The sequence below is a fragment of the Strongylocentrotus purpuratus genome, unplaced genomic scaffold, assembly GCF_000002235.5.
Source record: "Strongylocentrotus purpuratus isolate Spur 01 unplaced genomic scaffold, Spur_5.0 spur5_scaffold_17, whole genome shotgun sequence".
Classification (NCBI taxonomy): Eukaryota; Metazoa; Echinodermata; class Echinoidea; order Camarodonta; family Strongylocentrotidae; genus Strongylocentrotus; species Strongylocentrotus purpuratus.
Genome location: NW_022145602.1, coordinates 21,886,391 through 21,904,245, shown reverse-complemented (window position 1 = coordinate 21,904,245; position 17,855 = coordinate 21,886,391). Strand labels below are relative to the sequence as shown.

General features: G+C 33.6%; 1 protein-coding gene across 1 annotated transcript in view; it reads left to right on the top strand.

Moving 5' to 3' along the window:
• Positions 1–2,070: 2,070 nt before the first annotated feature.
• The window catches only part of LOC100891373, an 87,668-nt gene continuing 71,883 nt past the window's right edge, over positions 2,071–17,855 (top strand). Inside the window, exons 1-9 of the mRNA XM_030987920.1 lie at positions 2,071–2,187; positions 4,519–4,583; positions 6,458–6,521; positions 8,058–8,219; positions 10,846–10,954; positions 11,696–11,746; positions 14,361–14,411; positions 15,557–15,598; positions 16,049–16,099. Coding sequence (XP_030843780.1) covers positions 2,087–2,187; positions 4,519–4,583; positions 6,458–6,521; positions 8,058–8,219; positions 10,846–10,954; positions 11,696–11,746; positions 14,361–14,411; positions 15,557–15,598; positions 16,049–16,099 — 696 coding nt within the window. The 5' untranslated portion in view covers positions 2,071–2,086. The remainder of the gene's footprint in view (positions 2,188–4,518; positions 4,584–6,457; positions 6,522–8,057; positions 8,220–10,845; positions 10,955–11,695; positions 11,747–14,360; positions 14,412–15,556; positions 15,599–16,048; positions 16,100–17,855) is intronic.

Here is a 17,855-nt window from a genome sequence, read left to right as displayed (position 1 = left end):
AAATGTTATTTTAGGCCATCCGTGAAATAGATTAAAAAGAATGCATGATGTATTTTACCTGCCCTTGTTTCCAAAATAAACTCATTATCTGAATTTCAATCATGAAAAATTTGATGGTTTTATTCATTTGACGTACAGTACCTGTTTTTATAACAAAACATTCATAATTTTCATCAATTCCCTTCAACGTATGACCTTGCATATCATGAGTACCTGGCAATTTTGTTCAGTGTATAAAATATACAGCTGTAGCAGGCTTATTGTTGATTATAGCAACACTGTGTAATTTACTGAGCTGCATATGATCTACTTCTGTGCGTATTCACAGCTGACACATTTCTCATCAATGCCCAATGTACAATACCAGGGAGTTCCCATCCATCATAGTGTAAGCTTTGGCAACCTAATTAAATAGTCCCATAACCTTTGATATTTATTCATTGTTTTGCTCTGGCACCATTAGCCTGTGACCATATGCAGTTAACATTAATTGTTTGGGTATGGGATAATTTGATGATCTGTGGTCGGTGCTTCCAAGGCAAGTAATTTGTGTGAGTGTAAATTGCTATTGTTAGACTGAGCTACTCTGTTTTGGTTCTTGTTAGCTAGTTTTAAGCTTTATGACTTTCACATTGTCGTTGTTCATTTTTGTGTGTATTTTTTGTGTACTTATAGTTTTTCTTCTCCATGCGCCTCGAACACATGTGGAGTTGGCACTTTAAAAATACTCTAATACTATACTATACTCTTTACTAATTTCAACAGATAATGCAAAACAAATTCTTAAAAGAAGGAAATGTACTGCTTGTATGAAAGCTAATCTTGAGCTCTGGTAAGGGAATCATATTTTCAGAAAAAATTGCTATGATTTGTTCTGGAATGTTTATCCTGATGTAGTTTATTTTAACCAGTGAAATAAAATCAAACGCACAAAAACATCTACAATAAATACCAGAAATCCCAGTTGCTCATATACTGTATAGTGACCTGTGTAAGACACAGGTGTCGGGCCTTCTTACCTGGATTTCCTTATTTTTCTATGCTCATTACTCAGCCACTATACCATTCCTACCCAAATTGTGTGGCACATTCATTTATTCCTAATCTTGAACATTCAGTGTAACAGTAAGTTTTGTTGTCCAGATTCTGTGAGAATTTATTTTCTATCATTACCAGAACTCAAGCGTATCTTTAAGCTGGGGATCAGACCCACGACATTCACATCTTTATTTAATAACTAGTCCAGTGTTTAAACTACTATGAATGATACCTCTTTATGGTTTGAATTTCTGTAATTTATGTTTTTCCAGAAACATGAATCAACATCTTTAATAAGAATTTACGTTGGCTTCCCATCCAGTCCTGTATCCAGTTTAAAGTACTTTGATTATTATTCTTATCAATGTTTCCATCAGTTTGCTCCAATCATATACACCTGTATGTTAATGCAGTTTAAATAGTAAGAACTCTGCGCTCTAGCAGTAAGTCTTTATTTTATGTCCTACAAACTACATAATTATGCAGCCACTGTTTTATGGAATAACTTGCCAGAATACTATAAAAACATACAACAATTTATTGCAAATATTTATTGCAAATAGCACTTTGTAAAATCTCACAATTATGAACCCAGTGCACCATTTCCACTCCTTCTATATTCGGTTCTGTAAAGTGCATAGAGGCATGCAATTATGCCTAGCAGTACTTAATGCATGTATGTACTGTATAATAATAATAATAGCCTAATAGTCTACTCCAAATTTTATTAAACCGAAACGGAAATTCTTTTTGCCCAATTGATTGTGAGCCTGGCAGCCACTGAGCAGCTCCAGATCGACGTTGCTCTATCCCTTATTTTCGAACGCCAAACAAGGTAGCAACAACTCCCATCTTTTAACGTCTTTTGGTATGACGCGGCCGGGGTTCGAACCCACGACCTCCCGGTTGTGAGGCGGACGCTCTACTGAATGAGCCAACACTCCGGTCGCGCTTTACAAAAACAATTAATCTTTATTATCATTAGTTTTATTGTTATTATTATTACTATTATGATTATTACCTCCAGGCTGCACCCCTGTACATGTAGATGTGTGTAGCATCCAATGGTATGGCAGCCTACACATATCCTAAAGAGGAGTATGATGGAGTTACACCAAGTCCACAGAAAGCAGATCATGAGAATCAAAGGTGACTTTATTCTTTATTATTATGATTATGATTAAAAGCTCATTTTGCTGAAAACATTTCTGATGGAATTGATTCTTGATTGTTATGATTATGATTATTAAAAGCTCATTTTGTTGATATCATTTCTGATGGAATTGATTCTTGATTATTATGATTGTGATTATCAAAAGCTCATTTTGTTGATAACATTTCTGATGGAATTGATTCTTGATTGTTATGATTATGGTTGGTGCAGCACATACCATCTTTGTGACTGACTGAATGCTGATGTTTATTTATCTATTCATATTTATATTGTTGTATAATTATAATCATTTTCAAATATTATATGTATCACCTTTAATAGAAGCTATTTTCGATTTTTCTAATGTATAACGTATGCCTACTTGTAAGTTTTGATTATAATTATATGTAATTATTTCTATATATGTCTTTATTTCTATTGTCTTCTACATTTGTAAAGCGCATTGGTATTACCTTCGGTAATTAAATGCGCTATATAAGAGCTAACTATTATTATTATTATTATTATTAAAAGGTCATTTTCATAAGAATCCCCCTTTCCATTTTTTAACTAATCAAAAAGATCTGTCCAGAACGCAAAATGCATTATTTTTGAAAATATAGTTTCATGACATTGTGATAGAAGCTTATTTTCTAGTACATGGGACTATTATCTAGACTACCTTATTTTGACTTTATTTACCCCGAGATATATGTAACATACCAAGTTTGTATTCACCGTTCAACGTTAAAGTGCTAATACATTATGCTAAGCTTCCTACGATTATTCAACAAGTGTTTTTTTCTTGTTTAAAACCCAATGCATATTTCCTGTTTACCTGTAGTAAATAGCCAAAACAGTGTAGAGGTTGAAAAAGATTGTAAAGGTGTGCGAGTTGAACATGATAAAACGTATGTACATGTACTTGAACAAAAATGAAATCCAAGAAACTGTAGCCTATTGCCTTATTAGAATTTATGAGCCAGTTAAAAATGTCTTGAAATAACTCCTATTTGATTTCTTAGCAAGGAAAACAATCTCTCCAAATTGTGTAGTTTCCTTGCCAGCCATTCTCCTATGGGATTAGCCATTTTGATTAGAATAGCGATGTCAGAGTAGTACAACTTGTGAGATACCCACTGAAATGTATTTTAGTTTCAATGCAGGATGCTCACCTGTAAAATGCATGACAGTGGTTTCCTAATGAGGCAGGGAATAATTTTCCTCAAATATTTTGATTAGCAATTTTAGCTGATGGATAAATATTTCAAATGAAATTCTGTACATTTCTATGGAAGAAAACTGTTACACAAACAATATTTTGTATAGCAGTCATGCAAAAATGCGTAGCAAATTGCGATGCGATACCAGAAAAATTATTCCCTGTGAGGCCTTTAAAAAAAACCATTGTATTGCCCTTTGCGACCGACCCAGAGAAAAAAAAAATTAAGCATTAACAACTGAAAAATATATTAAAAACTGAGAAATGTCAGCCCAAAGAGGGAGAAAAAAAAGTTATTATTTTTTTCTGACCAACCGACCCATGTTTTAGCACCTAAAGAGCAATACAACCTATTTTTTAAAGGCCTAATAGACCCTTAGACTTTTTTTGTAATATGAATTCAAAGGAATAGATGTTCTCTCATAACTTAAAGTAACACACTATGTGGTTCAGCTGTTTTAAAACTTTGAACAGTTTCTTTTGTTAAGCAATAAAGTTATTTCTTGGGGTTAGGTTTCCTTAAAAGAAATCACCCATTTGAGATATCAGAGGTCAATGGATATGTAGATTGTACTACTCTGACATTTCTATTTTAATCATCAAAATGAAAGCACCCATGGAAGAATGGCTAGCAAAGAAACTGCAAAATCGTGAGAGATAGTTTTCCTTGCTCAGTAATCAAATACATGTACATGTAGGGGTAGTTTGAATATATGTGTAACTGGCCGAAATTATATGATAAGGTTATCAACTATAGTTTGTTGGGTTTCATTTTCCTTTAAACTGTTATGTTTTGTCATAGGAAGTATTCTTCTCAGATATCTTGGGCTAGTTTGCAAATATCCCGCTATTTGTCCGGTGCGACTTCACCAGCCTGAAGACTCGCACTATGCATGAAGTCTGAGCAAAATATCTCGAGCTAATTTCTCGAGCTAATTTCTCGAGCTCGAGTTTTAAGTTTTGAGGTCAAGTCTCGAGCTGATGAAGACGCGATTTGTAACTTTGGGATTATTTCCCAAATAAGAAATAGGGGGCTATTTGGCAATCTTGAGCTGATGAAGACAGGCCTAATGTAAATATTCTATGAATGCTATTAATTTTCTAGGCATGACTGCACTAGTGACAGCATTAAGCCAGTCTGGTACAGCAGGGCACTGTCTTCATATGAAGGTAAGTAAAGCTAGAAACTCAATACATTTACATAAATGTAGCCTTTGAGACCTGTAATAGCTACATTTGTAGATCTCTTGATTTTTTTATTCATTGCAGAGCTGCCAACCATTACGCTTTTCCTGGAATTATTCCTTTTTTTCCCTCCAAATTACGGTAGTACTTTAATTCTTTATAAAATATGGGTTATTTTTTGTAATACTTTTTTTTTTTACTGAAGAGTACGTATTTCAAAATAGTAAGCGAAAAAGCAAGAAAAAAATGAAGTGAAAGGCGTAAATATTCTTAAAAAGAATGAAACGCTGATAATACAAAAAAACAAAAAAAAACTACCGGTACCTACAATACGTGTAAATAAACTGTAGGTCCTAATATGGAAATAATAGCATGAGGAATTGAAATTTCTGCATTCAAAGTGTGTTGCTTGAAATTCCTTTTTTTTTGCCATCATGGTTCCTTTTTTTGGTTGCACAAGGTTGGCAGCTCTGTCATTATAACTTTAAACTAATGTTCTATTTTATAATTAAGTTGAATACTGGTACCAAATCCAGACTCTCCTCTCCTGAAAATAACGTTTTACAATGGCTGCTTTGAAAACGTGGAACAAATTCTCATTTTCCATCAGAGAATTAACCTGTCTTGATTCAATTGACATTTTATTTCTCATGCAAAACATAGTACAATGAATAAGTATATTACCCAAAATATACAATGAAGCGACAAATATAATAGTTATAGTCAGGAAAAAAAAAAAAAAAAAATTTCGGGGGCTACTTTTCAACCTTGCCTGCATGAAAATAACATTCTAAATTTTGTTTTGCATTGAACTCTATGCGAATTTAAGGGGGCTCTTTTGGGCATTTCGGGGGCTATTGCGCCCTGAGCCCCCATGTATTTTTTTCACTGGTAATAGGTCAAGAAAAGAGGAACCAACTAGAAGCAGAGCTTGTTGAAGTATTAGTTCCTCAGATGCTGTTTTACAATATACATGTATCTTGAAAACATAGTATACTTAGAAAATCAATAAATTAAAATATGTACCAAGAAATTATTAATTTTTGGGAAAAAAAGAAGAAGATTAAAATATTGCAACTTTCAACTTTCAAAACATCCCTGATAACATGCATGTACATGTACTTTTCCATCAGTTATATAATATACCTATTTTATGAGTTTACATACTGGTCAGGATGCGTGGTTGTGTGTGTGTGTGTGTGTGTGTGTGTGTGGTGAGCTGCAATGGAGTGACCCATATGGATGGTGGTATTCTTGTAAATATGTGCATACTTAATGTATATGAAGCTGATCAATATTATATTTATCGTTCCTACTTCATGAAAGACCGAAGAGATGTAGATGTAATACCTCTTAAAGGTGATGAAATGGCAAGGTCCAAATACCAACTTTAATTGCCTGCCATACAGTCAAGTGAAGTGTAGTAGAATGCTCTATTGTATCGGAAGATGTTTGAATGGACTGTGAAATTGACTCGCATGTGACATTCATCAGGATGCAATGGCCTGGAAATCTAATTTTAATAGTCATGATGAACCTAAATGGGTGTTTAAATTGCTATTAATTTTTTCCCTGTTGCATAGGTATGCTTGTATGTGATATAGTGCCAGAATTAGTGGTATATTTTGTCTGGAAGTTGAATTGGAATTGGATAATACTTCAAACTAGATAGATTGTTGGCTAAATATCAAGTATCATTTTGGATAAGTTTAAATACACATATTTCATTCCCATTGAATTATAATGTTGGATATAAGTATTGTATGATAACAGTTCTATTCAATGGTCATTGAACTTCGTATTGTGCTTGTTTTAAATTTTTGAAAAAATTGACAATTTTCTGTAAATTTCTTCTCAAGAACAAAATCCCAACCTGTCAACATTCAGCTATGGAAGCTTGGAAGCTTATGGAGGGGATGAAATGTGAGTATTTGTATTTATATTTTTGATCAATGAAATCCTGTTCAGTGATTGGTCAACGTAGCATCATGTGACCAAACATAACATTGCTATTATGCTACCGATAAGAAAAATGTGCTATATGTGACATCATCTATGGTATAGTGCACTATACCGTAGATGACGTCATAGATATGCGATCATTCAAGATCAATGTGATCAGTATCGGCCTGGTCATCTGCACTGCTCTCGATTAAACAATTAGAGTGACATTTATGGTAAGTGAAAACATCATTTTTATGAAGGTTGGATTCCTTGGTGACAGAAATTATTATTATTATTATTTTTATGAAGGTTGGTTTGAAAAATATAAAGGAAATATATCATGCACTATTCAAGCCACTAGTGACATTATGGATTCTTTGATCCATAATTTCAACTTGAGCCTCTCAGTGCATGGTATATTTGATTACTACTATTCTATATAAATGTCCTTGGTTGATTGTTGATATATACCCCTTCACAAATGACTCAATCTTTGGTGTATACTGTGACTCTGACAATTTTACAAGATATGATGTGTTTATGCATTCCCCCAAATTTGAAAATCTTTTGCCATCTGGCAGATTGAAGCACTAAAATTATGTCTCACCAATCGTTCTTTTGAAAAAGTTGAAAGGCAGAAAGTGCAGGGATTTGAATGTGTTGTCAATTAGGAAGTTGGCATTTATATTAGTAGACTATTTTTGTTGTTGATTTTTTTTTTTTGGGGGGGGGGGGGGGGGGGGAGGGTGTGAAATTGAAGCCTCTTATGCTTGGAATACAAATATTTGATACCATAAGCTTGACAAACCCTTTTATTTGTTATAATTTATTTCTCCATTATTTCCTATTTCCACTGATGCCAACTATTCTGTTCAAAAGCCTTTCAATCTAGGCAATTTTGGCACTGTTACCAAATTTACACCTGTGCCTCAAAACAAATGATATCATTCACCTCTTACAAAATAATTGCATTTCAATAGTGAGAATATTACATGTTGTTAGGTAGCGCAAGCCATTACGTTTGCCTTTCCTAGCAACGACTAATGTATGCAATTTGAATTCTGACTATTCGGACATTCATTTATTTGTAACAGGTGAATGAAAGAATTTGTATTGAGGTGCTTCACAAAGGGATATGCATAATTTGGCTACATTATGAAAATGACCTTCATGTATTAATGTATACGCTGTATGAAGATGTGTGTGTGTGTGGGGGGGGGGGGGATTACATGTACATAAAGCTGGCAATGTGTTTGGTGCAAACATTGGGCCCGGTGCGTAGTCAAACCATATCCAGTTTGAAATGGCTCTTAATGCATGATCGTGTTTGCATGATATTTCTAGAGCAAACTGCAAATCTAAATGTAGAGCAGGATGGATTTGTGATTCATTGTAGCAATAGGTAGAGATATGAAAACATTTTAAAGGGCCTTGTAATAAATTCATTTGTATAAAGGCAGAATAAGAGACACTGAATGCCGACAGTTTTTGACTTTATATATTCAATTGTTACAGAAATCAATCGGTAAACATATTTGAAGAGTTGGAAGAACTGCGTTGTCAACGTCAGAAACTAACAGAGACCAATGAAGCGTTGCATAGGCGGCTGGAAACGACAGAAGAGTCTCGGACAGAGCTACTCAATAAAGCAGAAGAAGCAAAGGAAACTATCAGCAGGTATTAAAGGGGAAGTCCACCCTGAAATTAAGTTAGTTTTAATAGGAGTAGAAAAATGAGAGAAACAAGTCAGTGAAAGTTTGAGCAAATTCCGATTAAAAATAAGGAAGTTAGGATTTTTGAAGTTGTGATCAATCAAACACAAATTGGCAACTCTATGACGTATCATGCAAGCTCAACTTCCATTTGCTCAGTACTAAAAAAATCTAAAATTTTCATTTTCCCTCAAGAAAAATTTCAACCATACATGTACATGCACCCTAAATATAATAATTGCAAATATGTTTCTATACTCCCCCTGCAAGGAACAAATATATATTCCGTCATCAATAACGAAGAAAACATGATTTTATGGAATATTATGCACAAAGCAAATGAAGGAGCGCTCGTATAATAAGTCACAAAGTTGCCAATTTGTATTTGATTGATCACAACTTCAATAATTCATAACTTTCTTATTTTCATTCAGAATTTGCTCAAACTTTCACTCACCTGATTTTCTTATTATTCTGCCTCTATCGAAACAAACTTATTTTGGGGGTGGACTTTCCCTTTAAGTCATTTTTAATCAAATAGTATTCTAGTTATGTTTATCGCACAAGGAACAATAATATATTTTGGCTGCCCGCAAGAAGGGGATTGTGCCATTGACGATACATTCATGCAGGTCTTGTGGCCTTATTGCGGACAACAGGCAATTATCTCTTTGCACTTTCAAGTATTACTTTTTGTAATAATACAATACTGTCTAAATCATCCATAAGAATTCACCTACTGTACTTTCATTACTAATAAGCAGCACTGATTAAGCCCAAATAATTTTGCAGTTAACTACTTCAAATAGGTTGATTTGTTAATTTAGATTTTTTAAAAGATATATACAGTCACATCCTTTATTTGGCATCCATATGTATATAATCATATTTCAAGTTGCGGTTTCAATTGAACTTCTTTATATAATTTCAGTAGGTTGATGTACATGCATTGTATTGAGTTTATACACCTGTTAATATTTCTGATATAACAGCGGTTGCATGAATACACATGTTAAATATTACTACACTAAACATCAAAACAAAATATGATCCCATTTCACGTTTCGAGTGGCAGTTTCAGTAATCAGTCGTGTTGTGTAATATATTGTCTAGGTAGGCTATTTACTTTAGCTCCTCCTAATATAACAACATATTTGACACAGTCCGAGACTGATAGACTAGCGAGTGTGAGACATACTTTTCTGTTTGCTTTGCGGGAGCTCTTTATTCCTTTGGTGCAATTTTCTCAGTGATATTGAAGTAATTGATATTTTAACCAGAGCTCACAGCTCTTCTTGAAGGAGTAGGCTCTGCTCAAGAATTTATGGCATTGTGGTAAAAAGTACATCTTATCTAGAGCTCTAGCGTAGGAATTGTATTTTAAGAGAAAAAAAATTATGATTTATTCTGGAGTATTCATCCTGTAGTAGATTTGTTTTTTGAACCAGTGAAATAAAAACAACAAATGCACACAAACTTACTGGGCATCATCTTCAATAAAAACTGTAATTTCCATTCGCACATAGTGACCTGTGTATTAAGTAGGGCCTACTTTAATAGCTTGATTTCCTAAATTTCTATGCACATTACTCAGCCACTATACATTTTCTACCAAAATTGTTGGGCACTTGTCATTTATTTGTAATCTTGAATATTCAGTGTATTAAGTTACGTTAGATAAATGTCAAATTAGAGTCTATGCCTGCAGACTAGTTTCAATAGCACTTCAATAACTTGACTTGATTAATTTGATTGAGACCGATCATCAGGGATTTAATTGGGATTGTTGAAACCATGTAATTCAATTGTCTATTCTTTGGGAGTTGCATCAATACTCTGGGAGTTGCATCAATACTCTGTAGTTAATTTGATTTGTTGAGCAAGCCATATATGTTTCATAAATAAATCTTGCTGCACTAGCTGCATATAGGTGTGATATGTGTATAGCTACTTTATGTACCGGTACAATGTAAGGACTAGTAGGTTTGTTGGAATATCAAAATTTTCTTTTTTATTCAAGATCTGTTGTTCTGAAGATGTTCTTAAGATAGGATTTTCGAGAGTGTGTGTTTTTTAATCCATATTTTTATTTGCTGTATTGCTCTGTAGTAGGATTTTGACAAGTATCTACATAACCCAATTTTGTTTAATGAACAATGAACGGTTTTGTATTTAATTCAAAAAGGGGTTAATTCATGAATTTTGAAGTTGAATGAACAAGTCACTATGGAAGAAAACATTTCTAACAAAAATTCATTTCTGATTATACCTTTCACAACAATCTATTCCCGTTTGGAAATTATATATCAGAACTGCATATTCCAAGATTTTCATGGTCGCAGCTACCATTATATACTGTAGTCGTAGGTGAAACTATTTGAAACTTACCGGGAGCACCAATAAATTTGATATTTTAATTTCTCGAAATCCAATAGCATTTTAGATCACAATTTTTTAAAAATTTGTTTATTCTAACTCTAGGTTTCACAATGGTAACGCAACTTTTAATTTCATATCCTGTTGACAATAATACCAAAACTTTGTATTGCCTTTATTAAAGACAAGAAACAAATGTTGTTCTTACGTTCTAGTCTCCTACAGAAACAAAGTGTGTTTAAAGATCAGATGAGAGAGCTACGAGATGAGATCAAATGTCTTGAAAACAACTCTTTGTGTTGGCAGAATCAAGTAGCTGAACTGGTAAGACGTATGCTTTATCTTCTTTAACATGTCATTTCTCCTTTCCATATACTTAATATCCTTTTGTTTTATAAAAAATGTATTATGAAAAGAGAACCTTATTCACAAGTATAATGCTTCTAAGGTTTCCTCCTCATTACTGTAGATTAAGTTAGCATCCTTTGTATTTAATTACTCACATAACATTGTTTTTTATTGTTTTAATACCACCTATTTATCAAATATATTTATATGTATTAAACCTTGTATGCGTTACTATGTAAATTATTTCCATATGCAGTTAATGTGGAAATAAAACCTCAATAAAAAATGATAAAATATAAAAATACAGGAAATACCACTTCACATAAATGTACAGGTAGGTGATCAATTATAGTGTGCAAAATTAAATAAAGACCTTCATCAAATTTACATATTAATGGATATACACATGTACTGTGAAACCTGTCTATAAAGACCACCCAAGGGAGACAAGAAAAGTGGTTTTATAGGCAGGTGGTCTTTGTAGACTGGTGCCTACAGTACATGTACATGTTTCAATGAGAAACCATTTTCAAGGGAAACAAAAAATGTGGTCTTTCTAGACAGGTGGTCACTAAAGCAGGTTTGATGGTACATGCATTTAAAGCATTTACACTGTACACTACATTTTGTATGTACATTTATCTATGTACATGTATTGTACCCTTATCTTTTATAAGGAAATATCAACAAATTTTATTTTTCTTCTTCCAATTTTAGGAAGCAGAAAAGCAGTCCTTGGGGAAAATTGTGCGACTATTGAAAAGTGAGGTGGGTGTAATTTGTGTTCAAAAGTTGAATTGCTATAGTAACAACTAACCTGTTAAATTACATGATAGAGATACATGTACTGTGAGATGATGTCTATTAAAGTGACTCTGTAACATTTTTGAAGGTTGATGAAAAAATTGCTTAATTTTTGTATGAAATGTTACTTATTATATTCCTTCTACTCTACTAACCCTCTGACATGCAAAAAAAACATGAAAAAATTCCCAAACGATATTTATGGTTTTCTTTGAAGGCATCACTGTACGACACCCTCTAACAGTGATTAACAGTAAATTCTCACAACCATTTTTGAATTTTCCAAACCGTTTTTCCATGAAAAAAAGACATAAAACAGGCTATTAAAAACCTGTCAACACTTAAATGTCTGGAATAATATGTGGAGCCAATTTATCGCTTTGTGGGGATTTACATTCACCTAAAATGTAATTAAATTGTAATAATATAGTTGGGAGAATTAAGGAATCGATCAGATCAGTTTTTCCCAATTTGTATCATTAATAATGGTCTGTTTTCACTCAGATTTTCAGATTATCTTTAGTTGTACATCTAGCATTGAAGTCACTAACTTAGCACCACTACATGTATCTCTCATCTGAACAATGTTACAAAGTCCCTTTAATAAAATCATATCCAAGGACTGCACATTTTTATAAAATTCATTTGACATATAGCTTTAATACAACCAGCCTGTTTTAGATTAATTTCAAGCATTATGGAATGACATTTCCAGAGCATTTCTATAATGAATAAAGAATATTATGGACTTTAATCAAATGTTTACAATCAACGATATGATATATTAACTATTAAAGATACTATGTCCCTTTTGCAGCCAACATCAAATTCTGTAGGACTTTGCAGGAATTATGAATTTGTCATGTATGTCCCATCTGGGAAATTTAAACATTAGTAGTGTCCTAATATTCAAATTATGCAAGGAAACCCGTTTACTTGTTAGACTTCACTGTCAGACACTATTGAGTGACTGACTGGCTTTTTTTTTGTCTTTGGTAATAACATACATAAAATGATCTGTAAAGGGTACATGAGCATTTGTCTACATCAATAACTCGCTTCTTGCAATGGCCAAAATTAAACTGATTGAATCTTTGCGCAGCATAAAACGTAAGACCATTTGGTACAATGGTCTTAAAAATCAGACTATTACTTACTGGCTCTATAGCTCCTAAGTCGATTCGACAACTAATAGTCGTTATTTTCTCACTTAAAGACATTTTCAAGCCCCCTTTCTTTTAGGGAAGTTCTAAATTAGTATTGTCTTTCAAATGCCGTTGGAATTTAAACTTTTCATTTTTTGGGCCTGCAAATAGGACATAGTACTGTACCTTCAAATACGAGTTAGTTTCAAAACGTTTTGGTTTCCTGTCAATCGGCCATCAAGTTGATGATATATTGACTTTTATATTATACACTTTATGAACGGTTGATAGGAAATTCAACTGTTGTAAAAGTAAATCTTATATTACCGGTAGTTTAAATGTTATATCATAAATTTGTAGATTTTTATCAAAATTTATATCGTATTCTCTTTTCCAATTTCAAAGTTATCTGGAAATGTCATTTCTGAACACTTGGTATTGTCCTTTTATACAGAAAGGCCATGCATGTAGTTTGAATGTGATCCCTATGTACTCATGTGAATTTGTAATATTTTGTAAATTTGCTGTGCCTATACACTCAGTCTAGCATGATGTACATGTATATACAATGTAGCAAGAAAATAAACCACTTCTTCCAAAGTTATCCTTTCATTTCAAAGCCTTCGTTTCCCAAATGAAATGATAAGACAAAAGAAAACAAATACCTCCTCAATTTCTAAAGCTCTTTGGAAGCGCTGAGAGACGTTATGTATATGCGCTATACAAGAACCAAATATTATTATTACTAATTTGTTCATATGTACATTTTTTTATGATTAAGTTCACATCAACTTTCTGCTCATTTAGAGTACCGATAAGCAATTTCAGATTAACAAGTTTCCCTTACACGGAGCCCACATGTCAATACATTGCGTGGATCTACTTTAAGACGACTGTTTATTCAGCGCCATGGTAACGATGACTAGCTTCCGTTACTCTCGTATCACATGGGCAAACGAGTGGAATAAAAGAATGAAAAGAAAGACGAGGTCTCGCAGATGAAAGTTTGATGTGTTCACACATCGTGATGAATTAAAGTGTTTCAAATAACACCTGCGTCTATACACCCAGGCAACGTAATGCAAAGCCAATCAGCCATTCTCATATTGCTCCAAATTGATGCAAGACTGCCTAGTTACATGTACTGAATTCACCTGTTACAAGGTATTGTGGTCATAGTGCAAAATAATTCATTTAAAAAATAAATTTCTTGTCGGGGGAGTTGTTACACGATTTTGTGCGGTAGAAGTGCAAATTTCTCATAGTGATATTGACATATTTTGTTAATATATCACCAGAGTTCTTTTTCAGTTTATTAATCAGAACTATATTGGAGCTTCCAGAGCTACATGTAAATCGCTCACCGTTGCCGTGTATTGTTGTTATAAAGAAATAAAGTTGATAATTTTATTAACTTTTGTCTTTATTTGTAGGATACAGAGAAACTCTCGTTGAGAAGAGCAGTGGCTTCACTTGAAGATGAGGTAGGATATGCTTTTCACATCAAGTTTTGTTTAAATGTAGTGTTCATTAACATATACAATTTGACGTCATTCTTGAAGTTGTACTAACTAATTACCGGTACTTGTAAAAACTGCATCAATGTCATTCAAATTTTGTTAAAGCCTATGAGATGAAAGAATTTCAGTAGTTTTTATCAATAATTGTAACTTTTTATGAATAATAACATTGATGATACAGGACCATGTTATGTTTTATTGCAATTTATGCATAATGATGGTTGGAAGTATAATGCCTTAATTGAGGTAAATGTTTTACAGTTGACCCTAGTATAATAAATGTAAACCTTATAGGATTACATCCTTCTCTCTATGCAATTGATGAAAACTAGAGCTGAAATCAGCATAACAATCGTCCAAAGTGCATTGTGACATAATATGGAAAAGCATACCGGTATAATACAGAGTCCTATTGGCTGAAAAGCTATCATGTGGGGTACTTAGTGGTTTCTTATACGTGTATGAGCATGCAATACGGCTAACCGTTTTTAATAGCACGGTTCATCATTTACAAAAGATTAGGGTGTTGCGCAACTATGCATTCCTATGTGTACTTCTTGTTTGCGTTGTTTTAGTGCACACATTTTGATGCAAGGCCAATCTTAATGGAATTGAGAGGGATGACCAGGAAAGAATCAAGGCATGAGATTGCAAATAATACCCTCAATATTCCTTAAAGCTAATCTTATGTTCTGATATGGGCATCGTATGTCGAGAGAACATGGCTATAATTCATTCTGGATTGTTTATCCTGCATTCAATTGATTGTTTGAACCAGTAAAATAAAAAGAACCCCACAATAGCTTGCTGGAAATCATCTTCAATAAAACCACAACTCTCATTTGTACATAGTGACCTGTGTTTAGCACATAGTGTCGGGCCTACTTATACCTTGATTTCCTTATCTTTCTAGACAATTTTTTACTACAAGAGTTTCGCACATGACAATTATTTGTAATTCTGAACATTCAGTGTAAGTTTTGTTCGATTATGTGAGAATTTATTTGCTATCATTACCAGAACTCAAGCTTATCTTTAACAAATATTGCATGTATATCAGATTCTATCCTCCTCTTTATCTATTGCCTGCTCTTTTATTTACAATACAGTTGGAAAATGCAAGGATAGAAATAGACTCCAAGGATATCAAAGTAAGTGCATCACATAAAAATTAATGAATACCTACTCATGATCATGAATGCAATAAGTGATAATCTATCAAGATGAAATTAGCTGCTTTAATAAGATAATTACCATGCAAGGTGATTGATTGTAATTGATGCAAGGCTGAGTATGTCATTGTGAAGGGTAACAATGGATGTTGATTGAATTGCGCAGGTATTATTATAGATATATTGACTGCTATGAGAGGTCTGGCTGTTTTTAATAGGCTCAAGGGGACGTTGCATCCAGCTCCATATCTTAACAATGTGGGTCTACATCTGTGTAATATTATAATAATTTTCAACAATTATGCGTTTTGCGTTCCTGACGCTTTTTTTCGTGCCGATACGTTTTACCAATCCTACCTGAGCAGCGATTTTTATTGATCTGCAGGTACATGTTATGTGATATTGAAATGTCTCTTTTTGAACCCACAGCTCAAAGAAGTTGTAAAGCACAGAGACGAGCTGATAGATGAACTACTAGAGGTAAGAAATTAACTCCCCGGCCTGAGTTCACAAAGGAGGTTTAAATCTAACCCATGGTTAAACCTGGTTTAGACCACCGCTTAACCCATGGGTTATCTTTTTTGCAATTCACATAGGAGGGGTGGTTTAAACAGTGGGTTATCTTTAACCCTAGGTAAAATAACCTACGGTGGGTTACATTTAAACCTTCTAGGGAAATCGGGCCTTTTTGCATGGTAGCTGTTTGCTGCGCTAGGATCCAGTTGACAGAAGGATAACTGTTCAAAAAACAATAGCTTTGCGAACTTACCTATTTCAGTCTTGTTTGACTTCATGACATGGATTCATTAAAATTCACATAGGGCTCATACAGGGACAGTCAAGCTCATGTAGAAAATGGGTTAAAATCTCTCTTTTTCATTTCTTTGCTTTGTGTGTGTGTGTGTGTGTGTGTGCAGCAGGATTTAAAGATAAGCTAGAGTTCTGGTAATGATGGAAACTTGATTCTCAAAGAATCGAACAAAACTTACACTGAATGTTCAAGATTACAAATAAATATGCTATACAATATTGGTAGAAAATGCATAGAGGCTGAGTAATGATCATAGTACTAGAAAGATATTAAAGAAAATCGAGGTAAGTAGGCCCAACACCATGTGCTTAACGTAAGTCACTATGTACAAATGAGAGTTGTGGTTTTTATTGAAGATGATTTCCAGCAATTTTGTTGAGGTTGTATTTATTTTACTTGTTCAAACGATCAATCTACTGCAGGATAAATAATCCAGAATGAATTATAGCCATGTTCTCTCGACATACGATTCCCATTCCAGAGCTCAAGATTAGCTTTAAGCGAAAGTGATAATGGCGTAAAAAATAAGACTGAGGATAAAGTAAGATGTAGGGTGAGATAAGAGACATCTTCTGTAGATGTGAACTCATTATGTGAAAGATATGTACGTAGAACAAGAAGTTACTCCTTTTCAGAATGGAGGTATGATAGTAGTAGAGATACATACATGTAGGGGGGGGGAGAGATTAAGAGAAAGAGAGAGAGAGAGAGAGAGAGAGAGAGAGGGAAGAGAGACAGAAGGAAAGAGAGAGAGAGAGAGAGAAAGAGGGGTAGAGAGAGAGAGAGAGAGAAGGAAGAGAGAGAGAAAAGAAAGAAAGAGAGAGAGAGAGAGAGTAAGAGGAAAATTATTTCATTAATCTGTTATGAATAATCGTATTTCAACAGTTGGAATACAAATTGCATAATTATATTACGTGTTACATGCTAGTAGCTAAAGCTGCCATGTTTTTCCTACCTAGCGACAACTAATATTCAGTGTACATGTACAGTGTATATGCACATTGAATTCTGACTATTGAGATACATCTATTCGAAACAGGTGGAAGACATAATTTGTGATGAGGTGCTTAACAAAGATTTGTGCATCATGGCCTATTCCAGCATATCAGACATGTTATTCATAATATTTGGTGTTTTGATAATTTGCAGGCTGTATCTATCTCTACTACCATCAGTTATTATTTCAGACAATGCTGGATCTTCTGTTCACAACATATTCATGCACTACAACCTGTTGTTAAGGGAATTTTATAAATTATATAGCTGTACATGTAAAATGAGCTGGTAATGCACGACTGTACAAACATGGGCAATAAGACTTTTTTTGTAATGTCACCAAATTTTATATGCATATGCCTGGCTTTATTAGCAATTTACAAGTGATTTATCTAATCATGTTCTGTGTCTTGGGCTGTAATAGTTGTC